Genomic DNA, 24,240 nt, shown 5'->3' with positions numbered 1-24,240 from the left:
AATTTTAATAACAATAACATCAAATTATTGTATTATAGTCAAACAAAACCTGAAAAAAATGTTTAAAAATATACTTAAAACATAATCTATAATAATAAATAATTACAACTTTCCAATAGGAGTACATTTTCTTTGGTGGCCCTGAAAGCTATCAGTTTTTGTTTGTGCAGCCCTCAGTAGGCTTCGAGTGTGATATGCCTGCGGTATACACTGGGAGCAGTGTTTCCTTTAAGCTGTGTGGTCAGTTCCGCACACTGGAGCCCTTAGCCTTTGACTTGGCAGGGCTGATTAATCACCTGTGAAGTGGTGCTGCCTCGCAGTTCAGAGAGAACACTGGCTGGGAGCCATCTTATAAATTCCCTTCTAGCATGCCCTTGCTCCCGGGGAGCCCGCTAACACCCCATGCTTCTAGCTCTGTATCAGAACCTGCTGTGCAGGGCAGCAGGCGCCTCTCTGGGAAGGGGCTGACAGACCCAAGCCAGTATATGCCCGGAGCCAGCAAGGAGCCATCTACTGCCTGGCACTGTAAGCTCTGATCAATTGAAATGTCTTAAATATTTCAGATGTTTTCTGTATTTTCAAATATATTGATTTCACTTACAACATAGAATATGAAGTATACAGTGCTCACTTTATAATACAAATATTTACACTGTAAAAAAGAAATAAAAGAAATAACATCTTTCAATTAACCTCATACAAGTACTGTAGTTCAATCTCTTTATCATGAAGTGGTAACTTACAAATGTATATATTTGTCTCCTGTTCTGTTCTATATGTGTTCTGCCATATATTTCATGTTTATAGCTGTCTTGGATGATGAGCCAGCACATGTTAATTTTAAGAACTTAACAGTAGATTTGACAAACTGCAAAGTAGGCACCAATATGAAATTTCTAAAAATAGTCACAATTTTTTAATTGCTTGACAGCCCTAGTCAGAAGACTGCAGTGCAGTTGAAATCTCTTAGTAATTTTCCTTACAATTTGCTTCACTGCTGTAGGATTTTATTTTATTATATTTTTTGGTGCTTAGATTGCTAATTACTATCCTTCTCCTAATTGGTTTTACCAGCAAATTCTTTAAAAAAGGTAAATTACAGGGCTGTTTGATTCTGATTCTTTGCTCACATACATCTCTTGTTCCAGACTGCTGAATGTGAGCCAGGAAATGAAGATGATGAACCCCTTCGGGAAATGGTGGAGTTGGCTGCACAGAGACTCTATGATGCCCTCAGTCCAGTATATTGACTTGACCAAGCAGTAAATATCTAGGAAACACAAGAATAATCTTTAATATTTGATTCATTTTCACCATTTTCATAAAAAATAAAATAAAACTTGCCTTTAGCAAGTCATATGTACTTATTTTCTGACCACAAAACTGCTTATCTTTCATTATAAATAACAGATGGTTCATCTGTTATTGCAGCTATATTTATGAATAATGTACATTTATGCATTTGTTGTGCATATGTGAATCCATTAATGGGATTTACATGCATAATAAGAGAAATGTCTTACCCTGGTGTGATGTAGTAGAGAGCCTGAAATATTTATAAAATAAATTAGAGGAATCTCATATTTCCAAGATGTGCTAACCTGTTGAAGGAGGAGTTGTGTTTTCTCTCCTCTATGTGTCTCTTAATATTTTATGAAGGAAGTTGTCTTTTTATTTCTTCCTGCTATTTTTTTTATTAAAATAGTGACTGGTAAATACACCTCTTGCTGTCATCTGTACTAAATTATCATGTACACTTAACGTGAGAAAGTAAGAGGAAGATTTGAACAGTAAATACTTTCTAAATCAGGCATGTCAAACTGGCACTTGGAGGTCCGCATGTGGCCTGATCAAAATGTTTTGCGGCCCACCAGTACATTTTTAGAAAGGAATAAAGTGCAGCCCACTGGCTGCTCGGAGCACGTGGCCGAGTGCAGATCACAGCTGGCTGGGCTGCTCTGTGCTGCAGCGATTGCTCATGGCTGGGGCCACTCTGCGCACAGCACCGAGCACGTGCTCACAGCTGGCCGAGCCGCTCTGCACTGGGCGCTGTGCACACACACTTACAGCCAGCCGGGCCACTCTGCGCCCAGCACACACTCACAGCTGGCAGCTGTGCTCATGCCACCCTAGTGCGCCTGAGGAATCAATGTGTGGCAGTGGTAACGGACACTCCTGGATCCAGGTATTAGGTTGGGGGCACTGGGAGTGCCTGGCTGTAGGGGAGGAGGGAAGGTATTAGGTTGGGAGGGCCTGGCTCTGGGGGAGAGGGGAGGTATTAGGTTGTGGGAGGCATTGGGCTGGGAGTGCCTGGCTCTGGGAGGGAGGAAGAGGCATTAGGTTGGGGGTGCCTGGCTCTGGGGGAGAGGAGGGACTTATTTTGTTTTTTCAACAAAAATGGAGAGGTGGTGCAAGGAACCCAGAGCAAGCGGGGTTCAGGTTCTACCTCTCCCAACTAATGAGAGAAAGATAAAAAAAAATCTTCATAAAGATTGATAAGTGCTTTTAACATTTTGTTAAAAAGAAATCCTCTTTGAAATATTTTAGTTTAATGATACTGTAAAGGATTTCAGATACAATGTCTGTTGTGCATTAAAATGTTTAGATAATATTTCTCACCAGATTATAATCTATTTTTACGCTCCTTTTTTACCATCTATAATTTTTCTATAAAGCCCATCAATGTAGTATTAAAGTCACTGATTTTTTTAATATAGAGTCTGTGGCAGGGTTAATATTGACTACTGCATAGTCAGCAAAAAGTTAACTTCCCATGAGCTATGTTGACAGCCTGAATAACACTTCTATCTTGAGCAACAAACATATGTTTGAGTCATGCTGTTTTATGGTTCATAAAAACTTAAGAGGAAATCACAGTTTATTCAATGGAAAAAGAAGATAATTGTTTTTGGGTAGAATGCTGTTCATGAACAAGAGAAATTAAGAATGAACTGAAGTATGTGAAATTATCCTTTTATATTTAATCATTTGTTTGAGTATTTCAATACATTGATTTTCAGACTGGTTCATAGAATGCTTTTTAATTTTTAACACAGCTGCTTCTGTCAAATTAGAAAAACATTTCCAAATCTCAATCTTCAATCAATGATTTACTGTTCCTGATTGTGGTCTTCTCTAAGACTTCCTTAGAATTTCCCAAGAGAAGAAATACTTTAATTAGGGAGAGGAAATAAACAGTTGAGATCCAAAATGGTGTAGGGAATGTAACTAAATAACTTTTACTAAATGCTTGCATTAAACTGCCGTTAGTGTTAGGTGTAGGCACTGTACTACATGAATATGTACTACAGGATATCAAAGTAGATGATCATAGGCTTTGGCATCGAAATGGCAAGAACCTCTTCTTTGTAGATGACTATTTGATGTTTCTGCTGTGTGTTCTGTAGCCCAAGCAGGTTGTGGGGATGTGTATGTCTCCTAGAAGGAAAATATATGGGCTGTTGCTATCAAGTGGGGGATGAGTTTATGCACTTTGCATAGCAGGGCATAACCCTGAAGATTTAGAGTCTGACACAGCAGCTGGCACCTCACACTGACAGTGTAGGATGAAAAACTTAAACAAGAAATAGTCTAGTAGTGCTTTAAAGACTAACAAAACATGTAGATGGTATCATGAGCTTTCCTGGGCACAGCCCACTCCATATGACTGGAGTGTTGGAAATCCAGATCACTGTCTTTTTTTCTTTCTCTTCAATTTTTTCCTTCTCCTCTCCCTCCTCCCAATCCCTTCTTCCCTTATTTATTCTTCGAGCTGAACTCTCAATACCATCTACATGTTGTGTTGGTCTTTACAGTGCTGCTGGTCTATTTGTTGCTTTCTAAGTGTTTCCTGTTACAGACTAACTCGCTACCCCTCTAAAGTGCAGGATGAAGAATTTCTTGTACCCCGGGGCCGGGGCATGGGGCGGGCCCTGGACCCAGCGTCTCCATAGAGCAGCTGCTCAGGCACCACCATGGGGCGGGGGAGCCTGACGGCAGCGGCCCCCGGCTGGAGGCCCGGACGGGCGCCAGAGCCGGCAGGGCGGTGAGGCGAGGCGAGGCGTGCCCGGATGTCCGGCTGGCTCCCGCGGGCGGCTGCAATGGCGGCGGCGCTGCCCTGGCCCCGCGTTGTGCTGCTCGGAGACTCCATCACCGAGGTAGCGGGGCCCCGCCCGCCCGTTCCTGCCGCCCCCGGGGAGCTCCCAGGCACTGACCCTCCGCTCGCCGGGCCGGCCCCCCCCCGCGCCGCGGCTCGCACAAGCTCCATAGCCGGGTCCCCCGCGTCCTGTATCCGGCGGTCGCTGGCCTCCCGCGCCTCGTAACTGCCCCACCCCACCGGCCTCCCGCGCCTCGTAACTGCCCCACCCCCCCCGCGCCATCCCTACCGGCCTCCCGCGCCTCGTAACTGCCCCTCCCCCCCCCGCGCCATCCCTACCGGCCTCGTTACTGCCCCACCCCGCCGCTCCTACCGGCCTCCCGCGCCTCGTAACTGTGGCGCCACCTCCCACACCCATCTGCCTCACCCCAACGGTGACCTCCCACCAGCCTCCTGCGCCTTGTAACTGTGACCCTCACGCTCCCACCAGCCTTCTGCACCTTGTAACTGCCTCCCCCCCTTGCACCCACTGGCCTCCTGCGCTGCCTCTTTGCCCTCCCCCCGCACCCTCCAGCCTCCTGCACCTCCTCTCTGTGCCGCCCACCTGCATCCACTGGCCTGTGTCTGGTACCTGTGCCTCCCCCCGTACCCACTGGCCTCCTGCGCCTCCTCTGTCCCACACTCAGTGTCCTCTTGCACGTCCTCTCCCTGTGCCCCTCCCCCCCACACTCCCTGGTCTCCAGCATCTCCTTTCTCTTTCCCCCACCCCGCACCCAGTGGTCCTGCACCTCCTCTCTTTGTGGTCCCCCCCTCACCCACCTGCCTCCTGCCCCTCCTCTCTGTGCTTGCCCGCACCCAGTGTCCTGCACCTCCTCTCTCTGCCCCCCACCCCTCCCCACTGGCTTTTTGCATCTCCTCTCTGTGCGCGCGCACACACACCCTGCACCCACTGGCTTCCTGAGCCTCCTCTCTGTGTGTCCTCCTGACCTTCCTCTCTCTGCCTGCCCACTGCCCCACCAGCCTCCTGAGCCTCCTCTCTGTGCTCCCCTCCCCTGAACCCACTGGCCTCCTGTGCCTCCTCTCTGTACCCCGCCCCCTCCCTCCACACACACTGGCCTCCTGCACCTCCTCTCTGTACCCCCCCGCATCCAGTGTCCTGCACCTTCTCTCTCTGCCCTCCCCCACACACACACACCTAATGCCATTTCATTTCTGTGTCCCACCACCCCACACCCAGTGGCCTCCTGCACCTCATCTCTGTGTTCCACCCCAAGCACCTAATAGCCTCCTGTCCTATACTTTGTGGCTGTGTCTACACTGGCAAGTTATTCCGGAAAATCAGCTGCTTTTCCGGAAAAACTTGCCAGCTGTCTACACTGGCCGCTTGAATTTCTGGAAAAGCACTGACAATCTAATGTAAAATCATCAGTGCTTTTCCGGAAAAACTATGCTGCTCCCTTTCGGGCAAAAGTCTTTTTCCGGAAAACTGTTCCGGAAAAGGGCCAGTGTAAACGGCACAGTAGTGTTTTCCGCAAAAAAGCCCCGATTGCGAAAATGATGATCGGGGCTTTTTTGCGGAAAAGCGCGTCTAGATTGGCAGGACGCTTTTCCGGAAAAGCGTCCTGCCAATCTAGACGCGCTTTTCCGAAAATGCTTTTAACGGAAAAGTTTTCAGTTAAAAGCCTTTCCGGAAAATCATGCCAGTGTAGATGTAGCCTGTGTGTCTGTATCCCATAGCCCCCCTCATTCAGTGGCATCCTGTCCCATACCCTGCACACTCATGGGCCTCCTGTACATTGTGATATCCTTCACCCAGTGGCATCCTGTCCTATACCTCGTGTCTGTGTCCCACTCCCCCTCACCTGATGGCTTCTTGCACCTCATGTCTATAATCCACACACCCCTAACTTAAAGACTTCATGCATTTTGTGTCTGTAACCCAGACCCCCACCCCAATGCAGCTAATGGAGCAGCCCATATGTGGCCCCATATACCTGATGTCCATGTGTCCCATATATAAGCCCCATATACACATCCAGTAGCCTCCTGCACCTTGGGTCTGTGTTCCATACACAACTAGTGGCTCCATGCATTTCTAATGCCCTTAGGCACAGCATCTTCAGTCCTCCCCCATCCCTGCCTACAGCTGACCTTTGTGTTTTCCATTACAAAAATGAAACTTTTAGCCCACTTTTAACTTTGATGCCCCTAGGTACATGCCTGATGTGCCTAATTAGAAATCCAGCTCTATTCTTACCTGATGTGCCTAATTAGAAATCCAGCTCTATTCTTACCTAATGTGCCATATATACTTCCCTGCATCCTTGTGGCCATGCTTAAACTCGTCATGCTCATTTTTCCTAGAGTACGTTGTGTATAACAGGTGTGCTCATGTCTATTTCCATGTCTTTTGTGCCTGGCATAGTTTTCAGAGGCCACAATAGTGGTTGTCAGTCTTCAGACCAAGGGCCACATCAGGCCACCGACAAGACATTTTGTTTTACATTGTTCGTGCAGGGGGTTGCTAGATTCTGCTGGTTGTCATGCATGTCCCTGTTTTTGTACCAGTATTGCTAAAGTGCCATGCATATAAAGCAAGGACATGGGAAGTGAGACGTGTGTTGATTGCACACATCAACAGTGTAAAAGCCACATGCTCCCTTTGCATCCAATTAAATGACTACTACTATTCACTTGGCACACCCTTCCAGTTCTAAGTATGCAAGTGCAGTTAGCAAAACTACCCTGTCCTGGGAGACCGTCTTGGTTACAACACTCTCGCGGCCCATTGAGATAAAGGAGGGCCACTCGTGTCCCACTCACTAACCTAGATTGCCCACAAGCTCTCTGTACCACTTGTCTTTAACTAGGAAATATAGCAGTTTTTGAATACCAGCAGACTAGACCAAGGAGATTATTTGCCTTGTGTGTCCTGAGATTAGGTGCTCGTAGTGCCAATGTAAAACTCTGATTTTATCTACAGAATCACTGCTAGCAACTGTAAGTGGTTTGTCAGATTAAAAGTGCATCTCTAAGAAATGCTTGGCCACCCAGTTTTTATTCTAGTTTGAATTTTCAGTGAGCACCAAGCATTTGTTAAGCATTGGCCTGGGCTGTGTTAGAGCAGCTGCCATTGATTAAGATGGTTTTTATCTTAAAAGTGAAAAATGATACATATCAGAAAAGGTTCAGAAAAGGGAAACAAAAATTATTAGGGATTTGGAATCAGTCCTATATGAAGAGAAATTAAAAAGACTTGGACTTTTCATCTTAGAAAAGAAGAGATTAAGGGGGGATATGATAGAGGTCTATAAAATCATAATGGGTGTGAAAAGAGTGAATACAGAAAAGTTATTTACTTATTCCCACAATAAGAACTAAGGGTCACCAAATGAAATTAATAGGTAGCAGGTTTAAAACAAACAAAAGGAAGATTTTCTTCACTCAGCGCATAGTCAACCTGTTGAACTCCTTGCCAGAGAATGTAGTGAAGGCTAGGACTTTTAACAGGGTTCAAAAAATAGCTAGATAGATTCATGGAGGTTAGGTCCATCAATGGCTATTAACCTGGATGAGTAGAAATGGTATCCTTAGCCTGTGTTTGTCTGGAGGTGGGTGACAGGGAAGGGATCACGTGAGGATTATCTGGTGTGTCCCCTCCCTCTGGGGCAGCTGGTATTGGCCACTGTTGGAAGACAGGGTTCTGGGCTGGATGGACCGTTGCTCTGACCCAGTATGGCCATTCTTATGTATGAGGATATGTAATTGAAGGGGAAGTGTGATCTAATCTGGTATCATTTGAAATATTGTAGTTGTGGCTCCCCAAAAAAGCGCCTCTGCGTTGCCTTGAGCAGAGTATTTCACTGCTGGTGGAATTTTCAGGGCACTAGGGGAAATTCTTTTCTGTAAGAATTGCCATAGGTTACATGTTGGAGCTAAGGATGTTAAGTATCGAGTAATTTTCTAGTCGAGTAGTCAATGGAATTTCCATCAACTACTCGACTAGTCTAATTCCTCCTTTGAACTGCACAACTCTGCGTGCAGCCCAGGGCCGGCAGGAAGTCCCGCTGATTCCGGGCTGTACAGAGGCTTGTGTCTGAAATGCACAAGAGTCCCCAGCGGGGGCTCTTGTGCATTTCAAAGCGGAAGCACCCGCATGGAGCCCGGGATCAACAGGGGACTCAGAGGGGATTCCCCAGCTGAACCCAGGCTCCATGCGGCAGGGGTTTGAAATGCCGCCTCGGTGTTTCAAAACAGCACCGTCTCTTTGAAACGCTGTGGCAGTGTTTCAAAGGGACAGCACCGCACAGAACCCGAGGTCAGCTGTGCGGCACTGCCACTTTGAATCACCGAGGTGGTGTTTCAAAGGGGCAGTGCCACACAGCTGAGCCAGGGATCAACTGTGCAGCATTGCCCCTTTGAAATGCCACTTCTGTGTTTCAGAGGGGTAGTGCTGCACATAGCTGGCCCTGGGCTCCATGCGGCACTGCCCCTTAAAGAGGCAGTGCTCCAAGGAGCCTTGGGTCAGCTCTTTGCAGCGCTGCTTTGAAATGTGTTTCAAAGCGGCAGCACCGCACAAAGCTCGGTATGGACTTTGTGCAGTGCTGCCGCTTTGAAGTACCCCCTTCCCTGACCTTCTTTGCTGCCTCTATCTGATAGAGGCAGCAGGGGGAAGGGGGATCGACTAGTCGATGCAACTATCTGATAAGCATTTGCTTATCAGATAGTCGACTAGTCCTTAATATCCTAGTTGGAGCTAGAACTTCAGTAGATGTGGCTAATGATTATGTATATCTTCCGTGCTTTTATTCTTCAGTCTTCAATTATATAACTTTCCATCCTGGATTCTCTTGTGAGAACTGCTTTATAAAACCTAACTCTCTATTTTGGTTGTCAACTAATAGGGGAAAACAGGAAGTCAAAGTTGCTTTCTACTCTCAGATACTGGGTGTGGGCACATTTATCTGAGTTCAGAAATCAGCACTTGGTCATTACTTTACCCATTGAGTTTCTCTTCATTAGAGAAAGAATTTTAGAATCTACATACTTGGTGGTATGATGTAAGTGGATTTGGCCCTGATTTGCAGCAGTTCTGTAAATTCGCTTGCTGGAAGTAGTTAACTGAGTAACCTGACAATGTCTCAGTCAGGAAAAATATGATTGAGAGCAGAAAGAGAGTCCCCAAACAGTACATTTTAACTGACCTAGCTGCCGGATCAATATGGTCTAAATGGCAACCTAGCTCTGTACGTGTAAGCTGAACACAATGCACATATAAGAATTACATTTAATGCAACCCACTGTGTACACAAACTGATTAGATTAGTGATTGATTCTTTATGAGTAATGGCTGTCTACTTGTGTTCAGTTTGGCTGTGTTATCAGTTGGTAACTACTGTTTGTTAATTAAAATTAGCATTATATAAAAAGATTTTATAGACAAATGCAAAGTCATTAATAAAAGGTACAGAGGTTTGGTAACAGTTATGGAATCTTTTTAAAATACAGTTTATAGTTGTATTCCTTTAAGTATTAGGTAACAGATGCATATGTTCTGCAATTAAAGCTACATTTAGAAATAATCAGAAGTTGTCTTTGGCATCAATAAGTCACTTGTAACATACTTAGTTGATTTACCTATGTAGGCCTTGATGCTACACCGTTCTTAGGCCCACAGACTGAAATCAGTGATAGTTTTGACAGGAGCATGTGCCGTTCTCCTAATGTGTACTGTTTCCTAATGCAATAAAAATGTTTGGGGATTGGACAGAAGCATTAAGGACACACTAATGGCCTACCCTTCAGAAGATGAAAGGTCATGTAAAAACAAAGGCCAGTTAAATTTGATGGGTGAGGAGAAAAGACAATAAAAAATGCAGGGAAGAAGTAGAGTGACAGGTGAAATGCTAATTTGTAATCCTAAATATGTTTTAGTTAATATCTAAACTATGTCCCTTTCATTTAGTTTTCCTTTCAGGACAATGGTTGGGGAGTATTGCTTGCTCAGAAACTAGTCAGGTGAGACATGTCCAAGTTTGTGTTTTAAATGAAATGTTTAGGATGAAAGAAGGCCAACCAGCTTTCCTGCAATAAATGATTTTCCAATTTTTTTAGAAAAAAAAATCAGTATTTATTTTTTAAAAGGATAATAGGGAATGTCTCAATACTTTCTCCTCAATATGTATTATTTCTTATTAAAGGCTACTACAGAGGTTGAGTAATTATTGCCCTGATTCTGTATTCACACAGATCTTTGTGCCCATGAAAATCAGATTGCAGGATTAGAACCTATATATTTAGACTTAAGCATCACACACATACTTTATACATACACTACACATATTGAATTATCCTACTCTCCACTATGTAATCTAGTTGCTTTTAGAGGGATAGAGAGCTTTAAGGCAGGTATCCAGATTTAATATTTTTAAATTTCTAAAGTTTTGATCTTTGACAGGGATTTTTTCTTCATGTTATTTGTGTTCATTTCAGAAAATGTGATGTTTTAAATCGTGGACTGTCAGGCTACAATACCAGATGGGCTAACATAATTCTTCCCAGATTGATCAGCAAAAGTTCTGATGCTGAAAATACTATTGCAGTTACTATCTTCTTTGGTGCTAATGACAGTGCTTTAAAAGGTAAGTTAATTTTCATTTTTTCCTCTCTCGATTGTTGTCTTAAAACAAGTTTTAAAAAATATAATATGTTGGATAGCGATTACCAGAGTGGGACATAAGGGAGTTAATATTTTCTTCTGGTGCTGCTCTGTCAGTTCTTGTTTAACAGTGCACTCTTGATTAAAAAAAAAAGTTCACTGAAGTAGTCTACCATTAATCATCTAAATTTCATGTGTACTTTTATTTTTGTTGCTCTTTCTTTGGATAAATATACTACAAATTTGAGAGAGTCTCTTTGTTGAAGACCTCCTCTTAAATAATAAGAGCTAGGATCACCAGATTCATTATACACCTTTTTCGCATTACTTAAAGCAAAGTAAGTGTTTGGTTATGCCAGGAAAATGGGATGTGCTTAGAATGGGATTGCTTTTCATACAACCATACAGAAAAGAAACAGAATCACCAGGCAGATGAAAGGGGATGGTTGGGGGGTGCCCTCCTCCCCCATCCAGGAATGCCCCAACTCCAAGCCTCCCACCTCCCAGGTGCCCTTTGTGGGGAGGAGGCTGAAGCTCCCACACACACACATACACCCTCCCCCAGATTCATACAGGAACATGGCTATTTCCCCTCAGTCCCTGACAAAGGGGAAGTGCACAGTTTTCTGCATTCCTCACTCCGGCTGGGGAGTGCAGGGGGCAGATGAATCTGGACCTGCCTCAGCCAGGGGACCTGCATCCCTCCCCTGCCTGTGTCCACTGGAAATGCAGCAGCCACGGAGAGGCACTTCTTACCTACCCACAGGCTTTTGCAGTGAAAGAGAGCTGACATAGTCCTCTCCGCCCAGGGCAGTTTTCATACTGAACCTCTCACCCCCAGCTCCATCCCAGAGCAATGTTTAAATGGAACATGCATGTTTTCATTTTACTTTCCCAAAAGCAAAAGTGAATTGAGGTAAGGAACATGTGAGTCTATGGAAGATATTTTCAAAAAGGCACAAATGACTGTTAAGCATGTAACAACTCTCTTGGACTTTCATCTGGAGTTGGGTGCCTTACTGCCATTTATTCTTTCAAAAATAGCTTAGTAATATCTGACTGATAGAAAATGTAGTCACAGTGTGAGAAAAGGAACAGCAGAATGCCTTCCAGGCTCTGTTAAAGAAATGTGTACTAAGAAATATTCTGATGATAATTATAAAGTCAACAGTGGGACTAGTTCTCTGTAGGATCCACAGACTTTTAGCAACAATAAATTACTGTGGGCTATTATATTCTGTCTGCACATAACATTCTTATATTTTCACCCTTATTTTAGTGTGTATGTATGTGTGTATTTATATATTTTTATGTATTTATGTACAGGCAGTCCCCGGGTTACGTACAAGATAGGGACTGTAGGTTTGTTCTTAAGTTGAATCTGTATGTAAGTCGGAACTGGCGTCAGCCGCTGCTGAAACTGATCAGTTTCAAATGCGGCTGAATCAGGACGCCAGTTCTGACTTACATACAGATTCAACTTAAGAAACCCAGGCATCCCCAAGTCATCTGCTGCTGAAACTGATCAGCGGCTGATTCCAGGAAGCCTGGGGCAGAGCAACTCTGCCTCGGGCTTCCTGTAGTCAGCCGCTGGTCAGTTTCAGCAGCGGCTGACTTGGGGACGCCTGGGGCAGAGCAGCTGGGGTGCTGCTGAGTTGCTCCAGTAGCGCGGCTCCTCGGCGCTACTGGAGCAACCCGGCAGCACCCCAGCTGCTCTGCCCTAGGCATCCTGATTCAGCCGCTGCTGAAACTGACCAGCAGCGGCTGAATCAGGACGCCTGGGGCAGAGCAGCTGGGGTGCTGCCGGGTTGGTTCGGAGTGGCGCTGCGGGACCAACCCGGCAGCCCCCAGCTGCTCTACCCCAGGGGTAGGCAAGAAAAGCCTGGTCTGCTGGGGGGGGCACTAGCTGCACCCCTCCCCCAGCAGACCAGGGATACGGGGGTGGCGGGACCGCCCAAGTCCTCCACGGCTTTGCTCCATCTCTCTGGTCTGCTGACCTGGGAGACGCGGAGAAAAGCCGCAGAGCACGCGGGCAGCGGGACATGCTGGTCAGACCAGGGAGACGGGGAGCAAAGCCGCGGAGCACGCCCGCAGCGGGACAGCCCAGGTGCACCGCGGCTGTCCCACTGTGGGCGTGCTCCGAGGCTTTGCTCCCCATCTTCCTGGTCTGCTGGTCGGGAGACGGGGAGCAAAGCCGCGGAGCACGCCCGCAGGGGGACAGCTCAAGCGCGCCCAGGCTGTCCCGCTGCCGGCATGCTCCAAGGCTTTGCTCCCCGTCTCCCTGCAGACCACGGAGACGGGGAGCAGCTTTTCTCGCCCCGGAGGACGGGGGCGGCGGACCGCGGCGCATCTGGGCGTCCCACCGCTCCCGTCCTTCGGGGCGAGAAAAGCCCCGTTCGTAACTGCGGATCCAACATAAGTCGGATCCGCGTAACTCGGGGACTGCCTGTATTTATTTATTTTGGTACCTTATTGTTGACGCATATAAAGAGTGGTTAACATCACGCCTAAACTTCTCAACATAACTTCACTACTTGTACTGAATGGAAGTATGCATATGATTTGAAATTTGTTTAAAATGTTTTTGTTCATATTTGTGATATATTTTTCTATAAATATTGAAAAATCCATTTTTTCAGGGCTTGTCTATATTGAGCAGAAGTACACACTGTGGGTTTGTGATTTCTAAACCACATTAATGTGTCATTCTCTGTTTGGTCTCAATGGGTTAGACACTGAACTCAAGAGACTTGGACTCAGTTCCCAGCTCAGCCATAGACTTCATTGGACACATCACTTACTATAGCTAGGGCCTTACCCAATTCAGTCCATTCAATCCATACATTTCATGATTTCAGCTATTTCAGTCTGAAATGTCACTATTTTGTAATTGTAGAGGGTCTTAAGCAGGGATGGGCAAGAGGCTGCCAGTAGGCCGGATCCACCTACCAAGCCACCAGATCCGGCCTGCAGCCACCTCGCCAAAACCCTTAGGCAGAGAACAGGTCATGCTTTAAAAAGCAGCTGCTCTCCTCTCTGGACAGTTGGGGAGGGAGGAAGGAGACTTTTCATGCTGTTCTTACTCCCCAGCAAAATATCTCAGCTCCTACTGGCCAATCTCTCAGTTTCTGAGCAATAGCAGCTGAGAATTTTTGCTGGGAGCAGGGGCAGTGTGGAAAACCTTCTCCCTTCTTTCCCGTCCCCCCCTTATGCCCAGAGCAGAGCCATGTGGAGCGATCATGAGAGAGTCTGCCTCAGGTTTCTGCAGATAAGCATCTCCCAGCCAGAGCCTGCCTCTGGCACCCCACCACCTCTCTCCCCTTTGACTACCTGCCCCAAACCACCACCCAAACCCTCTGTGTTCCTTTTCCCCCTTCTTCAGGTCACAACTCCATCCCAGACCTTGTACCCCCTCCTAAAGCCCCTCCCTTGGGCCAAAATCCTCTCCTGCACCCATACTGCCTGCCCCAGATCACAGCCATCTCCTTCACCCAAACTCCCCCTCAGACCTCTCACCCCCTCCTGCATCCCAATCCCCTATCTCAAGTTCCCTTCTGCACCCAACCTCTGTCCCAGACTGCCCACCCCCTCCACAGAAGTGTGGCCCTGGACTACTTGCCAATATCTTGGAGTGGCCCCTCATTAAAATTATTGCCCACCACTGGTCTTGACCCAAAAAGGAGTTGGGAGAGGGTGTCGCAAAGTTATTGTAGGGGACGTTGCAATACTGCTCCCCTTACTTCTGTGCGGCTGTTGGCAGTGGTGCTACCTTCAACACTGGGCAGCTGGCTGGAGCCCAGCTCTGGAGACATTACCACTGCCAGTAGTAATTAAGTAAGGATGACATGATATGGTATGGCCATGGTTACTTCTGTACTGCTGCCTGCAGAGTTGGGTCTTTATACAGCAGCCACCATTCTCTAGCCATCCAGCTCTGAAGGAAGCAGCACAGAAGTAAGGGTGGCATAGTATGATATTGTCATCCTTACTTCTGCACTGCTGCTGGCAGGGCACTAGCTCAGAGCTGGGCCAATCTCCAGCCACCCAACTCTGAAGGAAGCGTAGAAGTAACGCTGGCGAGATCCTGACCCACTAAAATAACCTTGAAAAAGCGACGAGGAGTCCTGTGGCACCTTATAGACTAACTGAAGTGTAGGAGCATAAGCTTTCGTGGGCAAAGACCCACTTCGTCAGATGCATGTCTGATAAAATAACCTTGTGACCCCTGAGCAGCTCCCTTTTAGGTCTGGGTCCCCAATTTGAGAAATGCTAGCCTCCCCTATGAAATCTGAATAGTGGAGGGTAAAACCACATAAAAGGCCAGATTCATGGTCTGTAATAAGTTTTGTTTTTATGGCTGTGCATTTGGTAGGGCTCTAACTGTGCCTATGCTTCCCAGCTGCAATTCAGTTATCAGCCTGCCCTGCCTCTCAGGCATGTTGTGAGGATAAATGCACTAATGAAGCACTCCAACACTATGTACTTAGAATGGCAAGGCAAGAGGAAGTTCGTGCCTTTACTCTGTGTCCTTTCCTGGATGTTAGGGAAGGAGCAGCTTTCACAATGACTTTGATGACTTATTTTATTTTCCATGAGAGACAAAGGAAAGTCTATTGCAGAGGTCGCCAACTGATCGATTGTGATCGACCAATTGACCCTGGGGACTTTCCGGTAGTACAGCAGGGCTGCAGCTAAGGCAAGCTTGCTCCCTGCCAGCCTCTGCCCCACACTGCACCCAGAAGCAGGCAGTACAGCCTTGCAGCCCCATGGGGGCAGAGGGGTCAGAGGTTTCTGGCTAGTGTGCTGCTTCTTCCAGCAGGCACCATCCCTGTAGCGCCCGTTGGCTGGGAACAGGGAACTGTGGTCACTGGAAGCTGCAGGGAGGTGGTGGTGCCAGCATAGAGGGGCAGCATGCACAGCCATATGCTCCGCTGCCGGGACAGAGGGACATATTGGCCCCTTCCAGGAGTGATTTGAGGCCAGAGCAAGCAGGGACTCTGCCTTAGCCTTACTGCACTGCCGATCAGGAGCTGCCTTCAGAAAGTACTACTCAGCAGGAAGCCATTCTCTAATCCCAGTGCCCTCTATAATCTTCAACCCCCCCCCCCCCGAACCCCAACACTTTGCCCCAGCCTGGATTCCTGCACCAAGCTCTCTCCCAGAGTTTGCAGCCGTCATCTTTTCATGCACCTGAAACCACTGCCCCAGGCTCAGACTTCTCCCACACTGCAAACCCCTCAGCCCACATCCCCTTCCAGCCTCCTGACCCAGCCTGGTGACAGTGAGTGAGGATGGAGTAGAGCAAGCAACAGAATGAGGTGGGGATGGTGCAAGTGGGGCAAGGATTCAGAGAAGGGGCAGGATAGATCCTGGATTGCACCTAAATTCAAAAAGTGATCTTAGACATGAAACATTAGAGATCACTGCTCTAAGCAGTACTATGTTAAAACATACTAGGGAACCTTTTAAAAAAAATGGAGAGTCCTGTGGCAAAGGACTTCTTGTTGATTTTGCAGATACAGACTAACACGACTACCTCTCTGAAACCAGGGCACTTTTAGTGCACACCAATAGAGTTTACAGGGAGAAATTGGTATGTCACACATTTGTCTACCTTACACATCCCACCTAGTTGTGTTCATTGCTGCTCCATGTAGTTAAACCTTAAGCCTAGAAGATAAATATGAGTCTTAGAAAATCTAATGATTACAATTAGGAAATTGTACAAAAAAGTAGGGATGTTACATATTGTGTTATTGAATGGTTGTGTAACCACATGAAATATGATTGGTTACACAACTATTCTATAGTCCCCAGGGGCAGGACTGGTAGCCAGTGCACTCCTGGCTCCATTCCCGGGGAGCCCCCTGCTACCCTCAGCTGCTGCTTCTGTATGAGAAGCAGCAGTGCGGGGTGGCAGGCAGGAACTGGTCCACCCAGGGAACCAGTTTAAAGACCAGCTCCACGTGTAGACGGGCTCTCTGCCACACTGCACTGCTGCCTCTGATACAGAGGCAGAAGCATGGGGAGACAGCAGCTCCTATCCAGGGGGTGCCCGAACTCCCCGCAGACAGGGGGCTGTCTGTGTAGCAGCCCTTGTCCGTGGGCAGGTCCAAGCTCCCTGTGGACAGAGGCTGGCCCACAGCAGCAACCTCTGTCCATGTGGAGCTCAGACCCCCTGCAGACAGGGGCTGCTGCAGTTCAGCCTCGGTCTGCAGTGAGCCTGAGCCTCTGTTGCCTCCCCGCGCTGCTGCCTCTAGTAGAGACGTGGGGAGAGAGCAGGTAGCACTGCAGAGCTGGTGCTGGGGGGAACCAACTTTTAAGGCAGCTCATCTCCAACACCAACTCCTGCCGGCCCCTCCCTCGTTTCCTCTGTAGGAGGCAGAATGGGGAGGAGGGTGGGGGCAAATGTATCCATGGAGCCAACAAGCAAGCTCCCTGCACATATAGGCTCCAGTCTGCCCCCTTCACCCTCCATGCTGCTGCCTTTCTATCAGAGGCAGCAACACAGGGGTGGGCAGGCAGATCCAGAGCTTGTGGGAAGCTTGCTTAAAGCCAGCTCCTCCTTCCCCTGCTGCCTCTCATACAGAGCCAGCAAGGAGGGGTGGGAGAGAATATGTAGTCAACAAGATTAACTGATTAGCCCAGCTTATTGGTTAATCGTATAGCTGACTACATGTTAACAGCCCTAAAAAAAGCAGTTAATCTGTTAAAACCACCTTTTCATCAATTGTTTTAAATGTCTAGGAAATTATTTACTTGCATTTTTTCCTAGCTGGCTCCTATACCTTGGATTTTGCAGTGTATCGTTGTCCCACCACATCTCATGAGTTCATGATTCATGTAGAACTTTATATTGAGAATAAGAAAAGTATGCACAATCATATGCTGTGTGCACAAGGTACTGTATATAATTTACAATAGGCATCTTAGTTTTATGTGAAAATAAATTGTTTCTTCCTTAAACAGATGTGAATCCCAACCAACACATTCCATTGAAGGAATATGCTGATAATTTAAAAAGCATGGTTCGATATCTGAAGTCCTTAGGTATTACTGAAGACAAAATTATTTTGATAACACCACCCCCTGTCTATGAGCCAGCATGGGAAAAAGAGTGTATTGCCAAAGGTAAAAGGAATAATACCAGTTTTGCAATTAAAAAGAAATAGTGGGTGTCCAAGTTGCTGACGTCAAGATTGACAAAGGATTCAGTCTGTATTTGTGCCAAACTTCATATTATTCTGTGTGCCAGTGGAAAGAGGCTGCTGATCATCTCTGGAATAGCCATTTGGACCAGCTGATAGATAATTAATAACATCATTTTAAAACTGCCACTTTCATAGGCCTATTCATTAATGTAACATAGAAAAAGCTGCACTTTTATATCAATAAAAATGACTTTTTAAAGTCTTGATAATATTTAAGCTCTGGGCTCCTGTATTAGATTATAGATCTTGTAGTCTGACTATGGTGTGCTTTTACATCTTTTGTGAAGAGGATAGCAATGTGGCATTGATGCACCTTGGATTTTTTTTTTGCTGTTACAGTATATTCCTCATTTATCGGAGTAAGCAACAATATTTATTTCTGAAAAGTACAGTTCTGAGACTACCAAGAAAACGAGTCTTTGTCTAAGGAGAAAAAACCTTTGTCTTATCAATTTCTTCCTGTACTGTTCAAGTAACTCTTATAACAGAGACATATCACTACTTAGTTCCTTGTGGTAAGAAAGATCTAGTTATCAAAGACTGATCCTCAATTGGTGTTAACTGTCATAGCTTTGCTGACTTCATCTGGATCAAACAGATATAGCTGAAAGATTGCCCCCAGGTGCTTATGTATGTTTGGACAGCCTGTGCAGTGCCATGGTTTTTGCACTTTAGAAAAAAAAAAAACTAGCTGAATTTGCCTTTGATAACTAGCTCTTCTTACCATAGTATTTCTACTGTTCCCTTGACTTTGTATAGTGCATACCTAGGGGATATTGCAAGCACTGAAGTGCAGTTGTGTTAGCTAAGACTAAATTGGATGTTTTGAAGATAAGTGTATTTAACTGGTTACCCGCTAACACCCCTAGTTAGAAAGTGTCTTGACTACAGTCTAACTATTTACAGGTGAAAAGATACATCATCAAATCACTAGAAGTTGTTGTTGGACAAATTAAGACAGCAAATAAGGTGTAAATTTTTAACCATGAGTAACTAACCTTTGGAAGAATTTACCAAGGGTCAGTGTGGCTTTCCTATTACTAATATTAAATCAAGCTTGGATGTTTTTCTAAAAGATCTAGGAATTATTTTGGGGGAGTTCTGGCCTGTGTTGTATAGGTCAGACTAGATGATCACAGTGGTCCCTTTTGTCTGTGTATAAAAGTCAGATTGATCATAGGATTTCTGCCAGAGATGTTCTGTAGCACTAGAGGGCATAAGGAGAAGGCTGACAGCAGATGAATTCATGATGGCTGATTGAAAAAAGTGTCATGTAAAGGCTTAGTGACAAGGTGTGAGTCAGTCCCATTTTCTAAAAATGCTTTTCAGTTTAATGAGAGAAGGTGGGGGAGGTTATACATTTTATTGAACTAACTTCTGTTGGTGGAAGGAACAAGCTTTTGAGCTACACAGAGCTCTTCAGAGCTGGAGAAGAAAGGAGAGCATCTAAGCTAAATGCACGTTGGCACAGACTTAAGCAGAAGGGGTAACATCTTGGAGGCAGTCATTTGAAATGAAGTGGGCAATTAGGGGTTAGATTGTTATAGGAAAGTTTCACTGCATTGCAACAGAGGATATGAACTGTTGGTTAGTTGGTGCTCATAGCACATGGAATGTCAATTTCTTTACAATTGAGTATTGCATTTGACCTGGCATAACTGATTTATAATAAATTTGCACCTTATATATACTCTTATCCCAGAATATCAAAACATTTTGTTTAGATAAGTAATTAGTAAAATTATTTTACAAATGAGAAGCTAAGGCAAAAAAGTCCTGTGTCACCCAGAACATGCAAGACAGGCTTGTTACTAGACCTCAGATCTCTTACTCTGATGTTGGGAGTATCGGAGCATTCACAGTTGTAAATAAATTATGCTGATTTGATGCACTTTGGTGTTGGAGTAAAAGCACAGGCTAAAGATAAGCCTAACACAAAGCAGGTGGTAAGATATGTTTGTACACAACTGTGCCAGTGCCTTTTAATTCTCATCAACAACTCTGTTTTCTAAACCAAAGTTTGTTTTCAAATTAATATCTCAAAAACCTGCAGGCTACAACAGAAGGCTTATAGAGGGTTGGATTTAGCTCCCATTTACTTTAAAATTTACAAGGTTCAAATGTTAGTTTGAAATGGTTCACCATTCAATAAAAATCATGTGCAATAGGTAGTGACACAGTCTGACTATTCATGTATTCTGGTTCAGTTAATTTTTTTTTAAACTTCTAACAGGTGACAAATTAAACCGATTCAATTCTGCCACAGGAGAATATGCCAAAACATGTGTTCAAGCCGCAAGAGACTGTGGGACTGAGGTACTTGATCTGTGGACTCTTATGCAAAAGAATAATCAGGTATGGCATTCAGAAAAGACATTTGTGAAAATGCTGAAGTGTCTTAATTGATTTAAAAGGTTGTAGAACAGTTCTTAAACTAAGAGCTAGCAAAAGCTGACAGGTGCAGAAGAGCACATTTCGGACAGATATCGCTTAGGGGAGAATCTATTCATGGAGATTCTCTATGGCCTAGTAAGAGGATGGAAAATGATAAAATAAAAGCAAGAGCTGATCAGAAGTAATCAAATGAAAAGAGAGTCCCTTTTAGTTATGACATGTAATGGCAGCTCGCTAAAAAGTGACAGGTTTTTAAAGTGTTTATATACAAATGCTAGAAGTCTAATAATATGGATGAACTAGAGTGCCTCATTAAATGAGGATAATCAATGGGACACAGTAATAGCACGGTATGAAATCTATCTATATATATATAAAAAGAGAGAGAGAGTGAGAGCGCGCACAGATCATGCTGGTGGGAGAGTGGCAGTATATGTGAAAGAAAGCAGACTCAGGGAATGAGTACAGTGGATCATTTAATGATTACCTGTTCTGTTCATTCCCTCTGGAACATCTGACATTGGTCTGAACCAGTATGGTGCTTCTTATGCCTTGTGTCAAGCAATATTTCAGAGCTTTGGGAGGAACTTAATTGCCAATCATGTATTATAGTTTACACTATTTGGGAGGAAACATGAATCCAGAATATTTCATATTGGGCTAGGAAAACATGTAAGGCTGTTGTTCAAATACAGCTGGGTACTGTATTTATCTAATTGTAGAATTGGAAGAAAACTAGCAAGGTCATCAAATCCAATCCTCTACACTCTTGACCATTCCTAACAGATACTCATCTAACTTGCTCTTAAAAATCTCTAATTATGGAGATCCCACAATCTCCCTAGGCAATTTATTCCAGTGCTTAACCATCTAGACTGTTAAGTTTTTCCTAATGTCCATCCTAAACCTCCCTTGTGGTAATTTAAGTCAATTGCTTCTTGTCCTATCAGGAGTTAGAGAACAATTTTTTCTCCCTCCTCCATGTAACAACTCTCAGGTACTTGAAAGCTGTTACTATGTCCCCTTTGAATATTCTCTTTTCCAGACTAAATAAACCTAATTATAGTATTTCAATCTACCTTCATCAGTCATGTTTTCTAGACCTTTAATCATTTTTGTTGCTCTTCTCCACTTTGTCCACCTCTTTCCTGAAATGTAGGGTTCAGAACAGGACATAATAGATGGCTGTTTTAAATATAAATTGGTATCTCACCTCACTGGAACGTCCATTGTTAAGTCAGATAGTTGTTGCACCCCATACTGTACTTTGCAAAAATATTTGCATGAGTAGCCTTCCTGAAGTGCAACTGCTGACCATCACCAGTAGCTCTATTTAGGGCAGATTTATACCTAGCAGCTTTTGTTCTGACACTTATAGGCAGATTTTCAAGAGCTCAGCTTTCTATTTCCTGAGCTTTTTTGAACCTGTACTTTAATCACATTTGAACTCTTTTGAAAAACTTGGCCACAGCAGGTAATTTGAGTTACGGTAAAGTGGGTCTTTCTAGACAAAGAGTAGATAAAAATATTTTCAGAACCCTAATTCAGTTGATAGTTTTCTTATGGGTATCAGTGGCATAAGGAATGCAGTACATTTTACCTGTCTTTCTATTTTATAATCTTTCAAGTTTAGAACAGAGATTGATTATATTTGGTGTCTAGAGCTTATCATGCAGCATGATGAAGATAGCCTTTATTTGTTTTTTGAATTAACACCCCTTTCCTCCCCCATAGGACTTCTCTTCCTATCTATCAGATGGACTTCATTTATCAGTAGTAGGAAATAATTTTTTAGCTGCTCAGCTTTGGCCCCTGTTGGAAAAGAAGATTTCTGCATTACCTATTCTGCTTCCTTATTGGCGTGATGTAGACCCTCTGAATCCTGAAGTTAGCCTTTGTAGGAAATTCTAAGCAGTCACATATTGACCAGGTCTGTTGACAGACAAGAGAAAATGTGCATCCAGCAAAATACTATTTTTCTTAGAGAAAAGATATTCTGTCTCAAATGTTATGTTTTATGGAAAAATAAAGTTACATTTATACCTTTCCCTGGTGTTTTGTGAATAGGTTAATACCATTTTTTCAATTACACTGTATTAAGCTGTTCCCTATAAAACTCTGTTGGATAGTTGATTTCAACTGTAAATTTCCAACCTTTATCAACTCAATCCAATTCTGGGCTCAACATTGTAACGGCTAACAAAGATTTTAGAAACTTTCAATATTAGAGCATGCAAAACATGCACAAGGACCGTCAAAAACCTCACTCAGCTTTGAAAAGACAACATTGAATTGTGTTCTTTTGGTCCTGAGAGTCTAAACATTTCAGATCATAGAGCATCAGCATCTACTGCCTGGCAAAGTTTTCCACAAGCTGTCACTTCTTGAGGTTGTGAAGTAGCATTCATCATGGCTAAAAGTATCAATACTAAACAGTCCTACTCCTACTGTTGAAGAATTTTAAATCCTAACTTGCAGCACAAGTTAAACAGCAAAAATAATATATCCGCAAGGGGAGCTTAAGGATTTGTCTCATAGCAAAGATACACATGAAGCCATTTGAACATAAAAAAGTACTTTACCTGGTCACTGCTTTAGACCCCTGGTGTAACTGAAGGGATTTAGGTCAGAAATTAAACTTCCTACACTGTACACATCTTGTTATAGCTTGTGCATTCTATCATAACACCCTAGTGTTAGTTAATCAAATTGCCTACCTGAACTGCTACTCAGCAATAAAAAGATGGTCATTACTTAAGGGAGCAGTGCTCAAACTTTTCCGAGGCCCACTTGTGCAGCTGCAATCATACTATTTCTCCTTTGGCCCAGCTGCTACTATCTCCCTGGGCTCTCCCCTCCCTCAATTGCTCAAGGACCTTGCAGCCCTCCCATTCCCATTTGCCTTGAGCACCCATTCAGGGTTTTACTCCCCTCGCCCATCCCACTCTGTTTAATCACTGTGGCTGGAGAGCAGCATCTGGTGTCTAGGCACCCAGATATGAAAGTAGTATCACTGCCAGCAGCCACACAAAAACAAGAGTGGTACACTATGTACTTACATGCTTCCCTTACTTCTGTGCTATACAGGGTTGCTTTTAGCAGGGGGCCTGGAACCAGCAGCTGCCACTCACTGACATTCTCCAGTCCAGGGGCATCCCATAGGCTATGCACCCCCTCTGGGAAAGGGAGGGAACTTGCAGGCTGGCAACATTGCCACCATTGGACAGGGACTCCAGTTCCAGGCTCACCCCACTCACTGCAACCCTCTCTGATAGTCGCAGCAGCAGAGGGTGGGAATGGCCATAAACACTCCACTGCCTGGCAGCTCCATTTTACCCTCTGCCAGCTACCAGTAGTGTTGGGCTTTTCTAGCCCTGGGCAGAAGCCACTGCTGCCTGCCACCATAGACAGTTTGGCTAGTCCTCCCCTTACAATCATTCTGCCCATGGCAGACCACCCAGGACTGTGTTGCAACCCATTTTTGGGCCACAGCCCTGGAAATTCTGGATTAAGGTGATTCCACATCCCTAATGAAGGGATTCCAAAACCACCAGTAATTGAGTGAATGATCAAATCCTCCTCCAGAAGTAGTCCAGCCTGCCCTTGTCAGCATGGAATTCCAACTGGGCACCATCACGTAGGGCAGAGAGAAAAGAGCATCAAGAGATACTCTTGAAAGTGCATTGTGGATTTACAGAAACAGGGCCAAGCTGTTATGTATTTTAAGTGTTATTTAAAGATGCCTAAAATTCAAGCAATAACTGCAAAATCATAACAAAACAGATCCATCCCATTATATACTCAGATCAGATGTCTCAATTGTTGGGCTGTAAGGGACTTGTTGTCAAGGCAACTGATTACTATCTGGAAGACATGCACAG

At 44.8% G+C, this 24,240-nt stretch overlaps 2 protein-coding genes across 5 annotated transcripts in view; both read left to right on the top strand.

Annotated features, from left to right (window-relative positions):
- CPSF3 (cleavage and polyadenylation specific factor 3) overlaps positions 1–1,720 on the top strand; it is a 47,188-nt gene extending 45,468 nt beyond the window's left edge. Inside the window, exon 18 of the mRNA XM_075923515.1 lies at positions 1,149–1,720. Coding sequence (XP_075779630.1) covers positions 1,149–1,250 — 102 coding nt within the window. The 3' untranslated portion in view covers positions 1,251–1,720. The remainder of the gene's footprint in view (positions 1–1,148) is intronic.
- A 307-nt stretch (positions 1,721–2,027) lies between these two features.
- Positions 2,028–22,406, top strand: IAH1 (isoamyl acetate hydrolyzing esterase 1 (putative)). 4 transcript variants are annotated; one of them, XM_014573868.3, is made up of 6 exons: positions 2,135–2,185; positions 10,062–10,114; positions 10,589–10,737; positions 17,724–17,885; positions 20,199–20,320; positions 22,094–22,406. In XM_014573868.3, the coding sequence occupies exons 1-6, from the start codon at positions 2,150–2,152 to the stop codon at positions 22,268–22,270; spliced, it is 699 nt and encodes a 232-aa protein (XP_014429354.1). In that variant the 5' UTR covers positions 2,135–2,149; the 3' UTR covers positions 22,271–22,406. The 4 variants fall into 4 exon arrangements, with proteins under 4 accessions (XP_075779633.1, XP_014429354.1, XP_075779632.1 ...); XM_075923517.1 differs by lacking the exon at positions 2,135–2,185 and adding an exon at positions 3,994–4,157; XM_075923518.1 differs by lacking the exon at positions 10,062–10,114 and having other exon boundaries at positions 2,028–2,185.
- Positions 22,407–24,240: the final 1,834 nt, after the last annotated feature.

This window comes from Pelodiscus sinensis, chromosome 3 (genome assembly GCF_049634645.1).
Source record: "Pelodiscus sinensis isolate JC-2024 chromosome 3, ASM4963464v1, whole genome shotgun sequence".
Taxonomy (NCBI): domain Eukaryota; kingdom Metazoa; phylum Chordata; order Testudines; family Trionychidae; genus Pelodiscus; species Pelodiscus sinensis.
This window is presented reverse-complemented; position numbering and strand designations above follow the sequence as displayed.